Source organism: Gadus chalcogrammus, chromosome 8, assembly GCF_026213295.1.
Source record: "Gadus chalcogrammus isolate NIFS_2021 chromosome 8, NIFS_Gcha_1.0, whole genome shotgun sequence".
In the NCBI taxonomy this organism is placed as follows: Eukaryota; Metazoa; Chordata; class Actinopteri; order Gadiformes; family Gadidae; genus Gadus; species Gadus chalcogrammus.
In genome coordinates this window covers 11,148,062-11,170,441 of record NC_079419.1, presented here as the reverse complement: position 1 = coordinate 11,170,441, position 22,380 = coordinate 11,148,062, and the positions used below count along the sequence as shown (strand labels likewise).

The 22,380-nt window shown below is 50.7% G+C and overlaps 1 protein-coding gene across 1 annotated transcript in view; it reads left to right on the top strand.

Moving 5' to 3' along the window:
* The first annotated feature begins 171 nt into the window (after window positions 1-171).
* depdc5 (DEP domain containing 5, GATOR1 subcomplex subunit) overlaps window positions 172-22,380 on the top strand; it is a 27,894-nt gene continuing 5,685 nt past the window's right edge. Inside the window, exons 1-37 of the mRNA XM_056595953.1 lie at window positions 172-508; window positions 2,261-2,348; window positions 3,037-3,083; window positions 3,323-3,408; window positions 3,558-3,641; window positions 3,824-3,873; window positions 4,425-4,494; window positions 4,778-4,856; window positions 4,940-5,001; window positions 6,220-6,289; window positions 6,366-6,438; window positions 6,689-6,792; window positions 7,317-7,391; window positions 7,544-7,678; window positions 7,884-7,945; window positions 8,229-8,302; window positions 9,744-9,813; window positions 9,935-9,971; window positions 10,212-10,332; window positions 10,654-10,877; window positions 11,846-12,046; window positions 12,441-12,576; window positions 12,668-12,759; window positions 12,966-13,022; window positions 14,949-15,105; window positions 15,892-16,052; window positions 16,167-16,287; window positions 16,608-16,775; window positions 17,192-17,405; window positions 17,874-18,004; window positions 18,247-18,343; window positions 18,930-18,992; window positions 20,346-20,449; window positions 20,949-21,029; window positions 21,243-21,375; window positions 21,854-21,950; window positions 22,067-22,297. Coding sequence (XP_056451928.1) covers window positions 451-508; window positions 2,261-2,348; window positions 3,037-3,083; window positions 3,323-3,408; window positions 3,558-3,641; window positions 3,824-3,873; window positions 4,425-4,494; window positions 4,778-4,856; window positions 4,940-5,001; window positions 6,220-6,289; window positions 6,366-6,438; window positions 6,689-6,792; window positions 7,317-7,391; window positions 7,544-7,678; window positions 7,884-7,945; window positions 8,229-8,302; window positions 9,744-9,813; window positions 9,935-9,971; window positions 10,212-10,332; window positions 10,654-10,877; window positions 11,846-12,046; window positions 12,441-12,576; window positions 12,668-12,759; window positions 12,966-13,022; window positions 14,949-15,105; window positions 15,892-16,052; window positions 16,167-16,287; window positions 16,608-16,775; window positions 17,192-17,405; window positions 17,874-18,004; window positions 18,247-18,343; window positions 18,930-18,992; window positions 20,346-20,449; window positions 20,949-21,029; window positions 21,243-21,375; window positions 21,854-21,950; window positions 22,067-22,297 — 3,913 coding nt within the window. The 5' untranslated portion in view covers window positions 172-450. The remainder of the gene's footprint in view (window positions 509-2,260; window positions 2,349-3,036; window positions 3,084-3,322; window positions 3,409-3,557; window positions 3,642-3,823; window positions 3,874-4,424; window positions 4,495-4,777; window positions 4,857-4,939; window positions 5,002-6,219; window positions 6,290-6,365; window positions 6,439-6,688; window positions 6,793-7,316; window positions 7,392-7,543; window positions 7,679-7,883; window positions 7,946-8,228; window positions 8,303-9,743; window positions 9,814-9,934; window positions 9,972-10,211; window positions 10,333-10,653; window positions 10,878-11,845; window positions 12,047-12,440; window positions 12,577-12,667; window positions 12,760-12,965; window positions 13,023-14,948; window positions 15,106-15,891; window positions 16,053-16,166; window positions 16,288-16,607; window positions 16,776-17,191; window positions 17,406-17,873; window positions 18,005-18,246; window positions 18,344-18,929; window positions 18,993-20,345; window positions 20,450-20,948; window positions 21,030-21,242; window positions 21,376-21,853; window positions 21,951-22,066; window positions 22,298-22,380) is intronic.

Genomic DNA, 22,380 nt, shown 5'->3' with positions numbered 1-22,380 from the left:
TAATAATATAAAGAATACTTTCGGAAATGACTAACGTTTAGCTAACGGGTCGATGTGCTGGCTGCGATTGGTTTAAGTGGCCTCAGTCGACCAATCAAATCGCTTTACTGAATCCTTGGGATCCAATCAAAGTGCTCGAGAGGCCAGTACTTCCGTGTTTTGGTGGTGGGGTGAAGTCTCACGAGCCTCTTCTGACGTTAGTAGTTGCAAACCGTAACGAACCGTCTCTCTAGTATTAACCAGACAGGGACTGGTTAACAGAAAGACAAACTGGTTTCACATAAAGAACCGCTATATCCCTGGTAGGCCCATGCTAGGCTAACATGAAGGTAACTCGTTGAGTTAGAATAAAGTCCATGTTGATATTCTGTTAAACCTCATTCTGACACCATGAAGACCAACTGATCCAGATACTAGTACAGATACTAGTACTGATACTAGTAGAACAACATGAAGACCAACAGATCCTACAAACTGGTGGTCCACAAGAAGGGCTTCGGCGGCAGCGGTGAGAGGACTAGTCATACTAGTACTGATACCAGTAGTAGTAGTAGTGATGCTACTAGTAACAATGCTAGTAGTGTTACTAGTAGTAGTAATACTAGTTATAATACTCGTACTGATACCACTAGTAGTGATACTAGTAGTAATAATGATAGTTTTACTACTAGTAGTGATACTACTTGTAGTGGTACTAGTATTAGTTATTAGTTATGTTGGGATCCATTTGTATGGTACGCCCACCCGTACGACGTGCCTCCATGAAATGCCGCAAGACAGCTGGGAGATTTTCACCTTACGACTCTTAAGGCTAGATTCCACCGGAGGCGTACGCGCCGCGGGACGGCTGCGCCGCGGTCACGCTGCTGATCGCTTCCACTATAATCAATGAGACCATTTCCACCGGGCGCGCCGCGGAACGTTTCAGCAGCGTCCCAGGAGCGGCGTGCCGCGCCGCGGCGCTATCTTTCCGTCCAATTCTATTTTTGCCGCGAGCCGCTGCTAAACCGCGTCAATTTCGACAGAGCAGGTCGAGCCGGGCAGGAAGTGAAAAGTAAAAGCCATAGAGCATCCGGTAAATTTTCAAAATAAAACACAATACTCAGCTCATGTAACTTCACATCAACATTAATACGTCATGACCGGTGGGTCTGCTCAGAGGGTCGGCAACATTGACGACGAGAGACTCATTGTCGAAGTTCAGCAACATGAAGTCATTTATGTCCCAAATCATCCTTTTTATAAGGAAAATGTCAGAAAGGACAAAGCGTGGCATTTAATTGCAATAGTTTTGGGAGTGGAAGGTGAGTACATTAGGTTTAGGATTATCGCGTGATCTCGTGATCTCGCGTGAATACGGCTGGCTCGCAAGGCAGCGCTACGCTGCTGTTACGCGCCCGGTAGGAATGGACGCAGGGCAGAGGACGCAGCCGTTCCGCGGCGCAGCCGTTCCGCGGCGCGTACGCGTCCGGTGGGATCCCGGTGTTACGGGTGGGCGTACCATACAAATGGATCGCACCATGACACTAGTAGTAGTGATACTAGTAGTGTTATTGCTAGTAGTGACACTAGTAGTATTAGTTATAGTACTATTATTAGTACAAGTAATACTATACTAGTAGTACTATACTAGTATTAATACCACTAGTTATACTAGAAGCAATGCTGTAGTAAACGGACACCTCTACAGTCAACAGCTGCATTTACTCGTGCTATCCGTTTGTATGCTCTAGCAAGAACGTGACGTCATTTCCTGTCTTGCAGCACTTATAGCGTTCCCGTTTTTTCATTGTCTAGTCATTGATATTGTTAGTTACATTAGCCTCTTTAGCAAACCAGCTCGAAAACAAACAACACAACTTTACATTGTATTGCATGCATAGCAAGGCCGTGCAATGCATAAATCGGTGACCGGAATAAAGTAGCAATGTAATCAAGTGTGTAAGAGCATTTAAAATCTACATCAAAATGACCAATGTGGTACAAATACAAAGAAAATAATTCTCTTTACGGGCGCAGCCATTTTTGTCATCGAGTTGTAGGGTAAGCTTCACTGAACTTGGTCTACTCTCAGAACTAGGTGTGGGAAGGTTTATACTACGACCAACAGGGGGCGTGCCTCCATGAAAATGCTGCAAGAAAGCTGGGATATTTACACATTACGACTTGTATGGGTGGGCTTACCATACAAATGGATGGCACCGTCACTAGTTGTGTTTACTCGTTGTTTTCACTAGTTATGTTCATTGCTGTTTAACAGATGATGAGTTGGTGGTCAACCCAAAGGTTTTCCCTCAAGTCAGTCTGGGGGACATCATTGAGATCGCCCATCCCACCGATGAATACAGGTACATACCTTACACTTAACAAGATACTGGTACCTTACACTTAACAAGATACTAGTACCTTACACTTAACAAGATAACAGGTTAATACCTTACATTTAACAAGATGACAGGTACATATCTTACACTTAACAAGATACTGGTACCTTACACTTAACAAGATACTGGTACCTTACAGTTAACAATATAACAATATACTGGTACATATTTTACACTTAACAATATACTTCTACCTCACAATTAACAAGATTAATGGTAACACCTTACCCTTAACAACATTACTGGCAAATACCTTACACTTTACAAGAATACAGGTTAGTACCTTATACTAAAGAGGATTACTGGACAGTGCACTGGACAGTGGATTACTGGACAGTGCACTGGACAGTGCATCTTAAACTTTGGAACTAACGTGTGTGTGTGGGTACGTGTGTTGGTGCGTGCGTGCGTGGCTACGTGGTGGTGTGTGTGTCGTTGCATGGATGTTTGCTTTGGTGCGTGGGTGTGTGTTTGTGTGCATGTATTTGTGCGTGTTGGTGTGTGCGTGCATGGCTACGTGGGTGTGTGTGATGGTGTGTGTGTCGTTGCATGGATGTTTGTTTCGGTGTGTGGGTGTGTGTGTTGGTGCGTGCGTGCGTGGGTGTGTTGGTGTGTGCGTGCGTGGCTGCGTGTGTGTGATCTGGTGTTCCAGTCCTCTCCTGCTGCAGGTGAAGAGCCTGAAAGAAGACCTTCAGAAAGGTGAGGCGTTCATCCAGACACTGATGATGGATCAGCCCTACACTACCATCCAACGCATGGATTAGTTGGATCTATTCAAATTTGTTAGAATTTTTGCATTGTTTATTAATTATTTTTTTACTGATGGATTTATTTTTTCGTGTGTGTAGTTGCTGCTAAAGGGATTTATTTATCCATGAAGGTGTTTATGTATGAGTATATATCTTTATGTATTCTTACGTGTTTGGTTCTACGTGCAGAGACCATCAGTGTAGACCAGACAGTGGCCCAGGCCTTCAAACTACGGGCGTACCAGGATGTGATCGTCAACATCGTGGACCCAAAGGTAAGTGCTGGGGGACAGCCTAAAGGGGGGGTTCTGAGGGGAGCAGTCTGAAGGGTGGGGGGGGATTCTGAGGGGAGCAGCCTGAAGAGGCGGTTCTGAGGGGAGCAGTCTGAAGGGGGTGGTTCTGAGGTTGTGGATGTGCTCTGCAGGAGGCCACTCTGGACCTGGTGGAGCTCACCTTCAAAGACCAGTACATCGGCCGAGGAGACATGTGGAGGCTGAAGAAGAGTCTGGTCAGTCTGCAACTCCTCCTCCTCCTGCTCCTCCTCCATCTTTATACTCTCCTCATCCTCCTCCTCCTCCGTCTTTATACCCACCACCACGTCCTCCTCCTCCTCCTTGATACTCACCGCCTCCCGCTCCTCAACCATGCTGGCCTCCTAATGACAGAACTCCTCCACCCCTGGTTCTGCAGGTCAGCACCTGTGCCTACATCACCCAGAAGGTGGAGTTTGCAGGAATCAGGTAAAGGTTCTACTCCTGGGTCTTCTACATGAATCAGGTAAAGGTGTCTTAGCTCTTCTACATGAATCAGGTAAAGGTTCTAGTCTTAGCTTTTCTACATGAATCGGGTAAAGGTTCTTGTCTCAAGGTCTTCTACATGAAGCTTAATTTAATATATGTTTACCATATTATTTATCCATAATGTATATGAACTGCAATATCCTGTTCATATAACAGATATATAGAACATAGTACTTTGTGTATATTACATACTACAGTGTATAGTATGTGATATATACTATATAGTACTTTATTACATACTACATTGTATATTAATGAATTATGACGTACTTCTGTGTATAGTATGCGATCTACAATGTATAGTATTTGATGTATACCATAGAACTGTATGACATACTACTGTGTACAGTATGTGATGAACACTATATAGTATGTGATTTATGCTGTATAGTATGTGATGAACACTGTATAGTATGTGATTTATGCTGTACAGTATGTGATGTACACTATAGTATGTTGTACTCTTGTGTATGCCTCCTGTGTGCTTCCAGGGCCCAGGCCAGTGAGCTGTGGGTGCGAGGAGAGAAGGTGTCCTGTGGCTACATCAGTGAAAACACCAGGGTGAGGACAGGACAGCAGGACACTGTGTCCTCAGGACAGCAGGACGCTCGGTCCTCAGTACAGCAAGACACTGTCCTCAGGACACAGTGTCCTCAGGACAGCAGGACGCTCTGTCCTCAGGACAGCAAGACACTGTCCTCAGGACAGCAGGACACAGTGTCCTCAGGACAGCAGAAGCGGTGTCCTCAGGGCAGCAGGATACCCTGTCCTGAAGACACAGCAGGACAGCAGACACTGCGTCCCCAGGGCAGCAGGACAGTGAGTGACGGTGTTGTGTGTTCAGGTGGTGTTCCGCTCCACCTCAGCCATGGTCTACATCTTCATCCAGATGAGCAGTGAGATGTGGGACTTTGACATTTACGGTGAGCTGAGAGAGGACGGGTCTGTACTGAAGAGAGGAGGAGGGGATAAACAATGAACATCATTACACCTCTTGTGTTTCCAGGGGACCTATACTTTGAAAAGGCTGTCAACGGCTTCCTGTCCGACCTCTTTGCCAAGTGGAAGGTGTGTTCCTACTCCTCAGCATCAGGCTTATGCTTCATTTAAGTCTTATTCAGATGCTTTCATCTAGACAGACAAGGGGTTAGACAGTCCAGAGACAGGTCATTAAGGAGCAGGTAGGGGTTAGACAGTCCAGAGACAGGTCATTAAGGAGCAGGCAGGGGTTAGACAGTCCAGAGACAGGTCATTAAGGAGCAGGTAGGGGTTAGACATTTCAGAGACAGGTCATTAAGGAGCAGGTAGGGGTTAGACAGTCCAGAGACAGGTCATTAAGGAGCAGGTAGGGGTTAGACAGTCCAGAGACATGTCATTAAGGAGCAGGTAGGGGTTAGACAGTCCAGAGACAGGTCATTAAGGAGCAGGTAGGGGTTAGACAGTACAGAAACAGGTCATTAAGGAGCAGGTAGGGGTTAGACAGTCCAGAGACAGGTCATTAAGGAGCAGGTAGGGGTTAGACAGTACAGAGACAGGTCATTAAGGAGCAGGTAGGGGTTAGACAGTCCAGAGACAGGTCATTAAGGAGCAGGTAGGGGTTAGACAGTACAGAGCCAGGTCATCGAGCAGTAGGGGTTAGACAGTACAGAGACAGGTCATTAAGGAGCAGGTAGGGGTTAGACAGTACAGAGACAGGTCATTAAGGAGCAGGTAGGGGTAAGACAGTACAGAGGCAGGTCATTAAGGAGCAGGTAGGGGTAAGACAGTACAGAGGCAGGTCATTAAGGAGCAGGTAGGGGTTAGACAGTACAGAGACAGGTCATTAAGGAGCAGGTAGGGGTTAGACAGTCCAGAGACAGGTCATTAAGGAGCAGGTAGGGGTTAGACAGTACAGAGCCAGGTCATCGAGCAGTAGGGGTTAGACAGTACAGAGACAGGTCATTAAGGAGCAGGTAGGGGTTAGACAGTACAGAGACAGGTCATTAAGGAGCAGGTAGGGGTAAGACAGTACAGAGGCAGGTCATTAAGGAGCAGGTAGGGGTAAGACAGTACAGAGGCAGGTCATTAAGGAGCAGGTAGGGGTTAGACAGTACAGAGACAGGTCATTAAGGAGCAGGTAGGGGTTAGACAGTACAGAGACTGGTCATTAAGGAGCAGGTAGGGGTTAGACAGTACAGAGACAGGTCATTAAGGAGCAGGTAGGGGTTAGACAGTACAGAGACAGGTCATTAAGGACCCTGAACCATTAGCGGGGGGTCTAGACCCTGAAATGTGTGTGTTGTGCAGGAGAAGAACTGCAGCCATGAGGTGACGGTGGTCCTGTTCTCACGGACCTTCTACACCGCGAAGAGCATAGGTATGTGGAGGGGTGGTTGTTTGATTGATTGGCAGGGTGGTGGACTGGTGGTTGATGGATCCTGTTGCTTCCTCAGAGGAGTTCCCCGAGGTCCTGAGAGGCTCCATCAGACAGGACCACGAGGGGCGCTTCTATGAAGACTTCTACAGGTCTACATCCCTCTGAGACATGTTTATATGTAGCACTGTGTTGGTTTTCACATTTCTGTCTTTAGCATGTATATAGTATTTCTGTATATCATATTTATTCAGTTTCCATTGCTCCTTATTGATTGTTACTTATTGGTTATTCCAAATGCATGCTTCCTAATTGGTGGTGCCTAATTGTTTGTGTCTAATTGCTTGTTCCTAATTGGCTGTGCCTAAATGGCTGTGCCTAATTGGGTGTCTGTGTGTCCAGGGTGGTGGCCCAGAACGAGCGGCGTGACGAGTGGACGTCTCTGCTGGTGACCATCAAGAAGCTCTTCATCCAGTACCCGGTGCTGGTCCGGCTGGAGGAGACAGGTACTGCAGACCTACAGGGTGGTAGGGGAGACAGGTACTGCAGACCTACAGGGTGGTAGGGGAGACAGGTACTACAGACTTACAGGCTGGTAGGGGAGACAGGTACTACAGACCTACAGGGTGGTAGGGGAGACAGGTACTACAGACCTACAGGCTGGTAGGGGAGACAGGTACTGCAGACCTACAGGGTGGTAGGGGAGACAGGTACTGCAGACCTACAGGGTGGTAGGGGAGACAGGTACTGCAGACCTACAGGGTGGTAGGGGAGACAGGTACTGCAGACCTGCAGGGTGGTAGGGGAGACAGGTACTGCAGACCTACAGGGTGGTAGGGGAGACAGGTACTACAGACCTACAGGGTGGTAGGGGAGACAGGTACTACAGACCTACAGGGTGGTAGACAGGTACTACAGACCTACAGGGTGGTAGACAGGTACTACAGACCTACAGGGTGGTACCTAGAGGAGAGAGGTGGAGGTGCTACAGTCTACCATGACAGCTGCTTTGTGTTCCTGACCCTAACAGATGGATTCCCCACGGGGCAGAACTCCACCGCAGCCCAGGGAAACTACCTGGAGGCCATCAACCTCTCCTTCAATGGTCTGTCTGCTCCCATCAGTCATAAAGTCATCAGTTATCAGCACCCACTATAACAGGCTGTCTGTCTGTCTGTCTGTCCCTCTCCCTCTCCCTCTCCCTCTCCCTCTCCCTCTCCCTCTCCCTCTCCCTCTCCCTCTCCATCTGTATCTCAGTGTTTGATAAGCACTACATGAACCGTAACTTCGATCGAACGGGTCAGATGGCGGTGGTGATCACCCCGGGGGTGGGCGTGTTCCAGGTGGACCGCCTCCTCATGATCCTCACCAAGCAGCGCATGATTGACAACGGTGAGCCTGGCCAATCACATGAACCCTGAATCATGTATAGAGCTGGCTAGTCCCGCCCCTTGCCTTACTGTGTGTGTGTGTGTGTGTGTGTGTGTGTGTGTGTGTGTGTGTGTGTGTGTGTGTGTGTGTGTGTGTGTGTGTGTGTGTGTGTGTGTGTGTGTGTGTGTGTGTGTGTGTGTGTGTGTGTGTGTGTGTGTGTGTGCAGGTATCGGGGTGGACCTGGTGTGTATGGGGGAGCAGCCCCTCCACGCGGTCCCGCTCTTCAAGGTACCTCTTCTGATCCTGGATCAATATCATAATGTGATATAAACTTTGGATTGTGTTCAATCTGATGTCAGATCAGTAACATTAGGATTGTGTTAAATCTGATGTCAGATCAGTAACATTAGGATTGTGTTAAATCTGATGTCAGATCAGTAACATTAGGATGGTGTTAAATCTGATGTCAGATCAGTAACATCAGGATTGTTTTTAATCTGATATCAGATCAGTAACATTAGGATTGTGTTAAATCTGATGTCGGATCAGTAACATTAGGATTGTGTTTCAGCTTCACAACAAGCCGATCCCTGGAGACTCTCGAGTTGGAGACGACTACAACCTCCCCCACTGGATCAACCACAGGTATGCACTAGGGATGGGCAAAACGATTATTTTCCGGGAATCAGTTCTTTCAGTTCCGTTCACGATTTGTTTGTTTGATTTGTACGTTAATGGTGCGTTTTAGTATTCTCTGCAAACGGACCTTGGATGTGACGTCACGGCCACACTTCAAGCATTTTATTATGTTTCGCTCGGTTGTTGGAGAAACACATGGACGCCACCCGGAAAGTCGCAGTAGCATTAGCAGAGTACCAGGCGCTCCGAAATAAGTAGGCTATAGGCCATAGGCAGAGATACGGAAGCAGTAAGGTATTGCAGTAATGCCAGTGATTGAAATTGACATTTAAACCACCAAAGCGGTCCAAACACAATGAAAACAGTTCATACTTCAAGTCACACTGGGCGCAGCCATCTTGAATTCTGTCTCGGAATCCTTGCTCGGCCTCCTCTGAGGTCATCCGAGCACGCACGTTCGGCATCCGAGGAAAAGGGGCGTGTTCATGCGTGTCGCTAGGCAACGTCCTCGGACCTCCGAGACGGATGGTTAATAAAACGCACCATAAGTCAGATGGTCTGTTATGTCATTTTCCAGGGAATCGGAAATGATGGAATAAATGTTAATCAACCTGCATTTAGCCTACTACTTTCTAATGTCCTGGCGAAATTACTCAGGTTAAGTGTAAATATTAAGCTTATATATAAAGCACATACGTGCCTTTTTTTTCATAAATATCCTTAATACATAATGGAGTGTGAATAGTAAGAATTAAATGGCGTCTTCTAAGTAGCGCTAAAAAGCAATGAAGCACGTTAGCAACTAGACCAAACGAGACTCGTAATGGTAGGTAAAAACAATACTTTATTAAATCATGCAATTGTGATGTAGAACAAAATAAAAAGAAAACATAAAGTGCTTGCATGATATTGAAGCCTACAGCGATCGTTAGTTAACTTTTGTGGCGGTGCCTTATCATTTGTTTACCCATGGGCCATGGCAACGCGATTGCTACCTGCTCTCATTGGCTGAATCGATGAGAACGTTTTAGACTCAATCAATATAAGGTCGCGGGGAGACGAAGCTCTGTTCGTTTTTGTATTTTATTTACGTGACCATATTTTTGTTATATGTGAAAAAAAAAGAATCAGTTCTCTTGTTTTGGGAATCAGTTCTCGTCGTTCACCTTCGGGATTTGTTTGTTCTGACCGAATCGTTCGCGACGACCCATCACTAGTATGCACACTTATACTCACAGTGGGGCAGTAGTATTGTAGTATACGAGGTCTAATACTATTGTTGTACTCACTGTGGGGCAGTAGTATTGTAGCATACGAGGTCAATTACTTTTGCTGTAATCACTGTGTGGCAGTAGTATTGTAGTATACGTGGTCTAATACTTTTGCTGTACTCACTGTGTGGCAGTAGTATTGTAGTATACATGGTTTGATACTTTATGTTGTTCAGTTTCTACACGTCCAAGAGCCAGAGCTCCTGCTGCTCCTTCACCCCCAGGATCAAACTAGCAGGACGCAAGGTACACCCCCCCACACACACATACACTCTAACACTCACACGCACCCCAACACACACACACTCAAACAAACGTGCGCTATATGCTGCACTGCTCAGCTCTTCTCTGTTTCAAATCCTTTCAGCTCCACGCGGAGAAGTTCAGGAGCAACAAAGACCACGGTATGACATCAATTCCTAGTTTGTACTTTCTACTTTTGTGTGTACTGTTGTGTGTACTGTAGTGTGTATCTACTATGCACTGTTCTGTGTGCTGTAGAATGTACTGTTCTGTGTACTGTATACTTTAGTAGTGTGTACTCTCGTGTATACTGTAGTGTGTGTACTCTACTTGGTGCAGTAGTGTTTACTGTTGTGTGTACTCTACTGTGTACTCTACTGTGTACTCTGGATCGCCCCCAGCCCTGTGCGCTCCGAGGGACTCTGAGAACAGCCTGCCCATCCAGGTGGACTACGATGCCCATGATGCACTGGTGTTCAGGCTGCCTGGGCCCTCCAGGGCCCAGAGGAGCAGCAACTTCAGGTGTGTGTGTGTGTGTGTGTCTGTGTGTCTCTGCCTGTGTGTGTGTGTGTGTGTGTGTATGTCTCCCTGTGTGTGTGTGTGTGTGTGTGTGTGTGTGTGTGTGTGTGTGTGTGTGTGTGTGTGTGTGTGTGTGTGTGTGTGTGTGTTGCGGTGCTGGTGAAGTCCTGCACCTGTCTGCCCCCCCCTCAGTGCCCAGGTTCTGCTGCACGGTGGGCGTGGACTGGAAATCTCTGACCACGCCCGCCTGGCTGCCCCTCACCCCCGACTACTTCTGGGTCATTGTATGTGTGTGTGTTTGTTTCATCTCTCTCTCTCTCTCAGGGTGGGTCGGGAGAGGGAGGTGAGTGGGAGGAGGAGCTGGGGGTCTGCGGAGGTGGGTAGTGGTCCCGGGGCCTCCCCCCCAGTGCGTGGCGGGGGGCAGGAGGAGCTGCGCAGCCTGGCCTCCAGCGACAGCCTGGGGCCGGTGTCCAGCGTCCTGCTCATCCCCCGCCACCCCACCGTCCAGTACGAGGTCAGCAGCTCCCTGGGCTACACCAGCACACGAGGTAGCGGAACCAAGCCTGGACCCTGAACCCTGAACCCTGAACCCCGAACCCTGAACCCCGAACCCACCCTGAACCCTTCCCTGAACCCTTATCCCTACCCTGAACCCTACCCTGAACCCTACCCTTAACCCTTAACCTAGAACCCTACCCTTAACCCTACCTTGAACCCGTCCCTGAATCGTACCCTGAACCGGTACGTGTGTGTAATGTGTGTGTGTTAGAGCATGGAAACCCGAGCCGAGCCCGACGGGACCTGACGGTACCGGCGGGCCGGTTCAGGTTTGGACAAATATTTAGAAATTATGCTCACGTTCGGGTCAGGCTCGGTCATATCCGCGTGGCCGTTGGCGTTGCTTTTGTGTTAACGTTAATTTTACCTCGCTGGGGTCACTCGTGTTAATTTAAATGTCATAGGCTACCTGTACTACGGAACTTCCAAACCTCTTGTGTCATTTTTTCGAATTTAGCGTTATCATGGCTTTTTTTGTGGGCCTATGTGAATTTCAATTGGTTATAATTCTGCGCAACAAGCGTGCTCGCTGTTCACGCGCGCTTGATGCGATCATCTATTGACATTTCCAAATATCTTGCAGTTGTCTAATAACCGTGTCATAAGTATGAGAAAAAATAGACATTAACTGTGTCGGGCTCGGACATATATATCTTGAGGCTCGAGTCGGGCACGGTTAGTTCCCTTTCGGACACGGGCCGGGCTCGGACGGAAAAATACGTCCCGTTCCGCGCTCTAGTGTGTAATGTGTGTATAATGTATGTGTAGTTGATGTATGTGTAATGTGTTTGTATAATATGTGTGTGTGTAATGTTTTTGTGTGTGTGTAATTTGTTTGTGTAATGTGTGTGCGTGTGTGTGTGTGTGTGTGTGTGTGTGTGTGTGTGTGTGTGTGTGTGTGTGTGTGTGTGTGTGTGTGTGTGTGTGTGTGTGTGTGTGTGTGTGTGTGTGTGTGTAGAGCTGCTGGAGAAGATGATGGACTCCCAGCGGGACTCGAGCGCCCCGGGCCGCTTCACGGTGGGCAGCGCTGAGTCCACACTGCACATCCGGCCGGGGGGCTACACCCCCCAGCGCGCCCTCATCAACCCCTTCGCCCCCTCCCGCATGCCCATGAAGCTCACCTCCAACCGCCGCCGCTGGATGCACACCTTCCCCGTTGGTGAGACGCACACACCTGGAGACACACACCTGGACACACCTGGAGACACACACCTGGACACGCACACCTGGACACACCAGGAGACACACTTGGACACACCTGGAGACACACACCTGGACACACCTGGAGACACACACCTGGACACACCTGGAGACACACACCTGGAGACACACACACACCTGGAATCACCTTGAGACACAAACCTGGACACACCAGGAGGCTCACACCTGGACACACCTGGAGACACACACCTGGACACACCTGGAGACACAAACACCTGGAATCACACCTGGGGGGCAGATGTAACGGGGGGGCCAGATGTAAGGTGCACGGGGGCCAGATGTAACGTGTACGGGGGCCAGATGTAACATGTACGGGGGTCCTCTGGCTCCAGGACCGTCCGGCGAGGCGATCCAGATCCACCACCAGACCAGACAGAACATGGAGGAGCTGCAGGGCAGCCAGCAGGCCGACCCCGCCCACACCTCCGCCGAGCTGCTGGAGCTGGCCTATCACGAGGCCACCGGGAGGTCCGGCCACCAATCAGGGCTTGAGGGCGGGTCTCCTGCATGTCATGATGGTGTGTGTGGTTGTTTACGTTGTTGTTGTTCTTTTGTTGAGGCGGTTCCGACAGGCTGGGGAGAACGGGCTGAGAGGAGGAGGAGGGGTGGAGGAGTCCAACGGAGGCCTCAACAGGAGCAGCAACAGAACTGGTACTGACACACACACACACACACACACACACACACACACACACACACACACACACACACACACACACACACACACACACACACACACACACACACACACACACCTGGCTGCTCTTTATTCCCTCCTTGTTGTTGTTGGGCTCCTCCAGTCCCCTTATCCTGGCCTCTGATCGGAGGTGCTGAGTTGAGTCTGATTTGTTTTTCAGGGAAGACGGAGACTCAGGGCTCCTCCCCTGACCACACCCCCCCAGGGGTGGACCCAAGTGAGCGTCCACACACACACACACACACGCACACACACACACACACACACACACACACACACACACACACACACACACACACACACACACGCACTGAGCCGGGGTGTGTGAGGGATACTTGGTTGGAGAAGACAGCGGACATCTTGTTTTCTCTTTCTGTTGTTTAGAAGACCGACTGTTTTGTCCCCTCCCCTCTACATCTTTTCCTCCCCTCTCTCTATCTCTCTCTCTCCTCCCTGTAATCAGTCTCTAGTTGCTTTCTGTAATCCACCAGTTAAAGAAACCTTCACTAATTCCTCACCAACTCCAAATCTGTCACACGTCATAAATCAAGTCTCATGATCAAGTTCACCTGTTAATTAGCATTTAGTTCACCTGTTAATTAGCATGAAGTTCACCTGATCATTAGCATGAAGTTCACTCGATTAGCATGAAGTTCACCTGTTGATTAGCATGAAGTTCACCTGTTGATTAGCAAGAAGTTCACCTGTTGATTAGCAAGAAGTTCACCTGTTGATTAGCATGAAGTTCACCTGTTGATTAGCATGAAGTTCACCTGTTGATTAGCATGAAGTTCACCTGATTATGAGCATGAAGTTCACCTGTTAGCATGAAGTTCACCGTCTTCTGTGGAGTCACTCCTCTCTGTCTGAAGTAATTCACGCTTGCTGACCTCAGGTCACGTTGATTATTACAACACGCTAGAGTCACACAAAACGCTAGAGTCTCAACACGCTAGAGTCACGCAACACGCTACAGTCTCAAAACCTACTAGAGTCACGCAACACGCTAGAGTCACACAACACGCTAGAGTCACACAACACGCTAGAGTCTCAACACGCTGGAGTCACACAACACGCTAGAGTCACGCAACACGCTAGAGTCACGCAACACGCTAGAGTCACACAACACGCTAGAGTCACACAACACGCTAGGGTCACACAACAAGCTAGAGTCACACAACACGCTACGGTCACACAACACGCTAGAGTCTCAACACGCTAGAGTCACGCAACACGATAGGGTCACAAAACCCACTAGAGTCTCAACACGCTAGAGTCACACAACGCGCAAGAGTCACCCAACACGCTAGAGTCACACAACACGCTCTGCATGTTATTATCTGCCAATCAGCCAATAAAATAATTTCCCTCTTTATCTTTCTCTCTCCCCGTTTTCTCCCCGTGTGTCACCTGTTCTACACCTCTCTGTCTCTGTCGCTGTCTCTTTCCCTCTCTCTCCCTCTGTGTGTGTCTCTCTGTCAATGTCTGCCTCGCTCTCTGTTTCTCTCTGTCTCTCTGTCTCGTTGTCTGTATCTCTCTGTCTCTGTGTGTGTGTGTGCGTGTGTGTGTGTGTCTGTGTGTGTGTGGTTTTATTTCTCTTGGGGATTTGCGTTCCTGCGTCTGTGTGTGTGCTTGTGTTGTGTGTGTGTCTGTCTCTGTGTGTTTGTATGTGTATGTGTCTGTTTCTGTGTGTTGGTGGATATTTGTGTTGTTGGTGTGTGTGTCTCCCTGTGTGTGTCCTCTTGTGTGTGTGTCTCTGTATGTGGGTGCGTGTTTGTGTCTCCCTGTGTGTGTGTGTGTGTGTGTGTGTGTGTGTGTGTGTGTGTGTGTTTTTGTGTGTGTGTCTGTTTTTGTGTTTCTCCCTGTGTGTGTGTCTGCCTGTGTGTGTGTGTGTATGCCCCTGTGTGTTTGTATGTGTGTCTCCCTGTTTGTTTGTGTCTGCCTGTGTGTGTGTGTGTCTCCCTGTGTGTGTGTGTCTGCCCGTGTGTGTGTGTGTGTGTGTGTGTGTGTGTGTGTGTGTGTGTGTGTGTGTGTGTGTGTGTGTGTGTGTGTGTGTGTGTGTGTGTGTGTGTGTGTGTGTGTGTGTGTGTGTGTGTGTGTTGCGGTGCTGGTGAAGTCCTGCAGCTGTCTGCCCCCCCCTCAGTGCCCAGGTTCTGCTGCACGGTGGGCGTGGACTGGAAGTCTCTGACCACGCCCGCCTGCCTGCCCCTCACCACCGACTACTTCCCCGAGCGGCCCGCCCTGCAGAACGACTACACCCAGGGCTGCTACGACTTGCTGCCCCCCAGCGACCTGGAGAGGTACTACAACCACTTCTAGAGATGTATAGATAGATAGATGGATGTGTGTGTGTGTGTGTGTGTGTCTATAAAGATTTATATAGATATGTATATATACGTATATGTATACATTAGTGGTGGGCATAGATATTTTTTTTTAATCTAGATTCATTCCAAAATTAATCTAGATTAAAATGGCAAACTGCAAAAAATCTGTTTGTTTACCTTGACAGCGGTCAATTATACTGGGCAATGGTTATTTATCAAATATAATTCACAGCCGGAAGTTGTGAAGTGCCCATGCAAGTGAACGGAGCATAAACTAAAATAATTGACAGCTGAACGTTGGGAAGGCCCATGCAAGTGAATGGAGCAGTCTACAGCATTGAGAAGAGCCGTGTAATAATCCATAACAATGTAAGGTTTAGAAGTTAAATATTTGAAAGTTGTAGAATAAATTAATATAATTTATATTGGAGTTAATTTGCTAGAAATGTACATACAATTTTTAGTCTGTTAATCATTTACATATTTATGTTACACAATTATTACATATTTACATATTTAAAGGATATTCTGTTGAATCTGCCTCTCTGATTCCCTCACGTTTACCTCAGTCTAAATTCTAGCTTCTGATTGGTTAGTTCAGTCACGTGATGGGTCCGAACATGGAAGTGTTTGAAAATAGATTTACGGCGATATTTTTTTTTATCGCGCGATAAAAGTTTCGCGTTAACGCCGATAACGGCCCACCACTAGTATACATACAAACCCAAGTGCCCAGCAGTGCGCTCCGTCTCCTCCCAGGCGTGAGGACGAGGGTCCGGTGATGAGCGCCCCCCAGGTGTTTGAGGAGTTCATCTGCCAGCGCCTGATGCAGGGCTACCAGATCATCGTCCAATCACACGCCAAGAAGACCCAGGCTACCATGGCAACGCCCCTGGGCAGCAGCCCCCTGTACTCCCGTGGTAACCACACGCACGCACGCAAACTATTGTAGACTATAGGAATTAGCTTGATTTCGCCCATGAATGTTTGATGTGTGTGTGTGTGTGTGTGTGTGTGTGTGTGTGTGTGAGCAGGTCTGGTGTCCCTACGGGCAGCAGAGGAGGAGGAGACCCTGTACTGGCTGAGCATGGGAAGAACCTTCCATAAGGTGTGTCTGAAGGACAAGATCATCACTGTCACGCGCTACCTGCCCAAGTAAGCCCCGCCCACACTCTCCTACACACTCTACCTGCCCAAGTAAGCCCCGCCCACACCCTCCTACACACTCTACCTGCCCAAGTAAGCCCCGCCCACACCCTCCTACACACTCTACCTGCCCAAGTAAGCCACGCCCCTGCCCCCTTCACCTTGAGGTGTGTGTGTGTGTATTTGTGTCTCCCTGTTTGTGTGTATGTGTGTGATTGTGTTTGTGTCTCCGTGTGTGTGTGTGTGTGTGTGTGTGTGTGTGTGTGTGTGTGTGTGTGTGTGTGTGTGTGTGTGTGTGTGTGTGTGTGTGTGTGTGTGTGTGTGTCCAGGTACCCCTACGAGTCGGCCCAGATCCAGTACTCCTACAGCCTGTGCCCCCCCCACTGCGAGGCGTCCTTCAGGTCCTGCTGGGTGGAGTTCTGCCACGAGCGGCTGGAGCAGTACAAGTGGAATTACCTGGACCAGTACATCTGCTCCGCCGGCTCCGAGGACTTCAGGTAGACCCCCCCTGGAGTCAAACCCCCCTCCCCCCACCTTCCCCCCCAGGAGACAGCCTGCCCCCCACCCCCCCAGGCAACAGAGCCTGTCCTCCCCCCCCCCCCCCCCCTCCCAGGAGACAGACCGATGTCCCCCTGCAGTAACACACCTCCTGTTCTCCTCACCTGTACTCTGCATAGCCCCCCCCCCAAACACCCCTTATACACACTTACTGTATGCTGTACATCCTTGTCTTAGCATTATCCAGCATCTCCTCCTAGCTATCTCTGTTGTACGGGGAATGGGTCAACCCTGTGATTGGTAGTGCTTGGCCCTTGGTTCTATGAACATCCTTACTGCACCGACAGACCGACGGCCTTGTTGTCGCTGTGGGTAAAGAGGACTCCAGGTAAACGCCCTCTGTGTCTCCTCCCAGCCTCATCGACTCCCTGAAGTTCTGGAGGACGCGCTTCCTGCTGCTGCCGGCGGGCGGGGCGCGCCGCGTTGCTGACGGCGATGGCCACTGGGACGTGTACGGGGAGGGGGTGGGGGGCGGCGCTGGGGACTGGGTCATGCTGGACGGCTTCATCCGCTTCCTGGAGGGGCTGAACCGCATCCGCCGTCGCCACCGCTCCGACCGCATCATCAGGGTAGGCCCCGCCCACTCCCACAGGCCACGCCTCCCGAAGGCCACGCCCCAAAGCAATGATTCCTTGTGTATTGAAATAGAGTATGGAAATAGAGCTCTCACCCCTTCATAGAGAATAGAGCACTCACCCCTTCATAGAGCTCTCACCCCTTCATATAGAAGACAGCTCTCCCCTTCATAGAGAATAGAGCTCTCACCCCTTCATAGAGCTCTCACCACTTCATATAGAAGACAGCTCTCCCCTTCATAGAGAATAGAGCTCTCACCCCTTCATAGAGAATAGAGCACTCACCCCTTCATAGAGCTCTCACCCCTTCATATAGGAGACAGCTCTCCCCTTCATAGAGAATAGAGGTCTCACCCCTTCATGGAGAATAGAGCTCTCACCCCTTCATCGAGGACAGAGCCCTCATCCCTTCATAGAGGACATAGCCCTCACCCCTTCATGTGTGTTTCTCCTGATCTCCAGAAAAGCACCACCATGAAAGGCCACCAGGGGGCCGCCCCCCCCCACTACCAGCCAGAGCCAGCAGCGCCCCCCGCAGGCAAGAAGGGGACCTCGGCCCTAACTGCCCTGATGGTGCTGGAGCACACCCACAAGTGAGTGGGCAGCTGGTCCAGTCCACTGGGAGACTGGTCCAGTCCACTGGGAGACTGGTCCAGCTGTTTGGCCTATAAACGAACCATGTAGTTGTATTGATCAGATATCTCTGTATTGATCAGCTTCTCTGTATTGATTGGATATTTCTGTATTGATAAGACATCTCTGTATTGATTAAGATAATTCTGTATTGATTAGATATCTCTGTATTGATTAGATATCTCTGTATCAACCTTTCCAGGACTCTGGAGGAGCATCAGGGGGGGAAGTCCTCCGCTGGGCCGAGTGAGGCCCCCGGCACCCTGACTGCCCCGCCCTACGTGGACAGCCCACGCAAGGTGGGTCCACCCCCCACACCACCCTCCACAGCCCGGTCTTGTGAGGCACTAACCCCTCCACAGTTGGTCCTGTGAGGCACTACCACCCCCCCCCCCCTCCCCCCAACAGCCAGTCCTGTGAGGCACTAAACCCCCCCCACCCAGACAGCCTGGTCCTGTGTGGCAGCAGACTATAAAGCCCTCCTCCGAGACAGCGCCCCCACTGGTGAGACCGTACCATCACAGGCTCTGTGATGAGCTCCTCAGGGGATGGTCTGTCCCTGCTCTGATGCTATGAGCTGCCTAGGTCCTTGCTTATCCTCCTCTTCATCAGCTACTGCTTCCTCTTCTTCCTCCTCACTTCCCATTGAATCTTTTTGTTCCACTTCCTGATTCCTCTCTACATCCTGGTTCTGACTTCCTGGTTCTCTTGTACTTCCTGGGTCTGACTTCTACTTGCTGGTTCTACTTGCTGGTTCTACTCTACTTCCTGGTTCTACTTGCTGGTTCTACTCTACTTCCTGGTTCTACTTCCTGGTTCTACTTCCTGGTTCTACTTCCTGGTTCTACTTGCGGGTATTCGCTGTGGGTTCCACGCTGCTGACAGGACGCTGCGTTCATTTTGGATTTTATCCGCAGTCCTCGTAGCTCGTACCTCTATCAGGCTCAGGTCAGTCACATCTCCATCAACACCGCCTGAATTACCTCCTCCTCCACCCTGTGTTCCTACCTCCTCCTCCTCCACCCCGTGTTCCTACCTCCTCCTCCACCCTGTGTTCCTACCTCCCCCTCCCCCTCCACCCTGTGTTCCTACCTCCCCCTCCCCCTCCACCCTGTGTTCCTACCTCCTCCTCCACCCTGTGTTCCTACCACCTCCTCCTCCACCCTGTGTTCCTACCACCTCCTCCTCCACCCTGTGTTCCTACCTCCTCCTCCTCCACCCTGTGTTCCTACCTCCCCCTCCACCCTGTGTTCCTACCTCCCCCTCCCCCTCCACCCTGTGTTCCTACCTCCTCCTCCTCCACCCTGTGTTCCTACCTCCCCCTCCACCCTGTGTTCCTACCTCCCCCTCCTCCTCCACCCTGTGTTCCTACCTCCCCCTCCTCCTCCACCCTGTGTTCCTACCTCCTCCTCCTCCACCCTGTGTTCCTACCTCCCCCTCCACCCTGTGTTCCTACCTCCCCCTCCCCCTCCACCCTGTGTTCCTACCTCCTCCTCCTCCACCCTGTGTTCCTACCTCCTCCTCCACCCTGTGTTCCTACCTCCTCCTCCTCCACCCTGTGTTCCTACCTCCCCCTCCACCCTGTGTTCCTACCTCCCCCTCCCCCTCCACCCTGTGTTCCTACCTCCTCCTCCACCCTGTGTTCCTACCTCCTCCTCCTCCACCCTGTGTTCCTACCTCCTCCTCCACCCTGTGTTCCTACCTCCTCCTCCTCCACCCTGTGTTCCTACCTCCCCCTCCTCCTCCACCCTGTGTTCCTCCTACCACCTCCTCCTCCACCCTGTGTTCCTACCTCCTCCTCCTCCTCCACCCTGTGTTCCTACCTCCTCCTCCTCCACCCTGTGTTCCTACTTCCCCCTCCTCCTCCACCCTGTGTTCCTACCTCCCCCTCCTCCACCCTGTGTTCCTACCTCCTCCTCCTCCTCATCCACCCTGTGTTCCTACCTCCCCCTCCTCCTCCACCCTGTCTTCCTACCTCCTCCTCCTCCACCCTGTCTTCCTACCTCCTCCTCCTCCACCCTGTCTTCCTACCTCCTCCTCCTCCTCCTCCACCCTGTGTTCCTACCTCCTCCTCCTCCACCCTGTCTTCCTACCTCCTCCTCCTCCTCCACCCTGTCTTCCTACCTCCTCCTCCTCCACCCTGTGTTCCTACCTCCTCCTCCTCCACCCTGTGTTCCTACCTCCTCCTCCTCCACCCTGTGTTCCTACCTCCTCCACCCTGTCTTCCTACCTCCTCCTCCTCCACCCTGTCTTCCTACCTCCTCCTCCTCCACCCTGACTGAGGCTGTGTTTGTGGGACAGCAGCCGGCGGAGGCAGCGGACGGAGCAGCACCGCCCACCACCACCACCGGGGGCGCCGCGGTGCAGGGAGTTGGAGACCCTCCAGCCGGCAGCACCATAGACAGGTGCCTCCTGCTCTACCGATACCATCTACACCACCTACACCACCTACTCCACTTTCACATCCTACACTACCTTCCCCTGCAGAGTGTGTATTGTGTGTGCATTACATTTACATTCAGGGCGTTTAGCAGACGCTTTTATCAAAAGCAACTTATAGTAAGTACATTTGTCCGAAGTAGCAGTACTGAGTGTGTAATGTGTGTAGTACTGAGTGTGTACTGTCTTGGCTCTGTGTGTGTACTGTTGTGGTATTGTGTGTGTACTGTGTAGTAGTGTGTGTCGTACGGAGTGTGAACTGTGTACTACTGAGTGTGTACAGTGGAGTACCGAGTGTGTACTGTGTGTAGTACTGAGTGTGTACCGTGTAGTACTGAGTGTGTACTGTGTGTAGTACTGAGTGTGTAGTACTGAGTGTGTACTGTTTCTAGTACTGAGTGTGAAGTTTGTATTACTGTGCATAGTACTGTGTGTAGTACTAAGTGTGTACTGTGTGTGTTCCAGCGGTCCCTCTGGACCAGGAGGCGTTTCTCTCTCCTCCTCCTCCACTCTGATGGACATCCTGGAGGCCCTCACACACCCCACGTAAGAACTAGTAGAACTAGTAGTATTAACTTGTCTGTGTGAAGTAGGACTGTAGTAGTATTAACTAGCCTGTTTGTAGTAGTATTAGTGGTAGTAACCAGTGTGTGTGCAGGACAGGAGTGCAGCTCCTACCAGAGCAGAAGGGTCTGTAGTACTCACTAGTATAACCAGTACTAACTAGTACACCACGTGGTAACCAGTGTGTGTTTGCAGGACGGGGGTGCAGCTCCTACCAGAGCAGAAGGGTCTGCCCAGAAGCTGCTTCATCAGTGCCGAGGTCACCCATTGGCTGGTGAACAATGTGGAGGGCGTGGCCACGCACATCATGGCCGTGGAGATAATGCAGGTACTCATTCTGATTCTGAGGTTCCCCAACCAACCAGCTCTCCTCTGACAACCAACCAGCTCTCCTCCGACAGCCAATCAGCTCTCCTCTGAGAGCCAATCAGCTCTCCTCCGACAGCCAATCAGCTCTCCTCTGAGAGCCAATCAGCTCTCCTCTGACAGCCAATCAGCTCTCCTCTGAGAGCCAATCAGCTCTCCTTCGACAGCCGACCAGCTCTCCTCCGACAGCCGACCAGCTCTCTTCTGACAGCCAATCCGCTGTGTGTGACTGACAGCCAATCCGCTGTGTGTGACTGACAGCCAATCCGCTGTGTGTGACTGACAGCCAATCCGCTGTGTGTGACTGACAGCCAATCCGCTGTGTGTGACTGACAGCCAATCCGCTGTGTGTGACTGACAGCCAATCCGCTGTGTGTGACTGACAGCCAATCCGCTGTGTGTGACTGACAGCCAATCCGCTGTGTGTGTGTGTCCTGTAGAAGATGCTGGAGGACGGTCTGATCGCTCACGCGTCTGGAGACGCCATGAGGACCTTCATCTACGGCTCCTACTTCTACTGCGTGGTGGAGAAGGATGGTACTACACACACACACACACACACACACACACACACACACACACACACACACACACACACACACACACACACACACACACACTTATATACACACACTCACTCAGCCTCCCCCCAGGCCCCTCCCAGCCCCCGGCGGCCCCGGGTTCGGCGGCGGCGGCGGTGGAGGACTTTGCGGCGTTCCAGAAGAAGTGGTTCGAGGTGGCCTTCCTGCTGGAGGAGCGCCGTGCCTGTGACCTTCCCGCCTTCCTGTTGCCATGGCTCCCCAGCCGCCCCGCCTCCTACGCCAGCAGACACAGCTCCTTCAGCCGCAGCTTCGGAGGACGCAGCCAGGCCACCGCCCTGCTAGGTAGCTCCGCCCTCACTGCTGGGTAGCTCTGCCCTCACCCCTGGGTAGCTCCGCCCTCACTGCTGGGTAGCTCCGCCCTCACT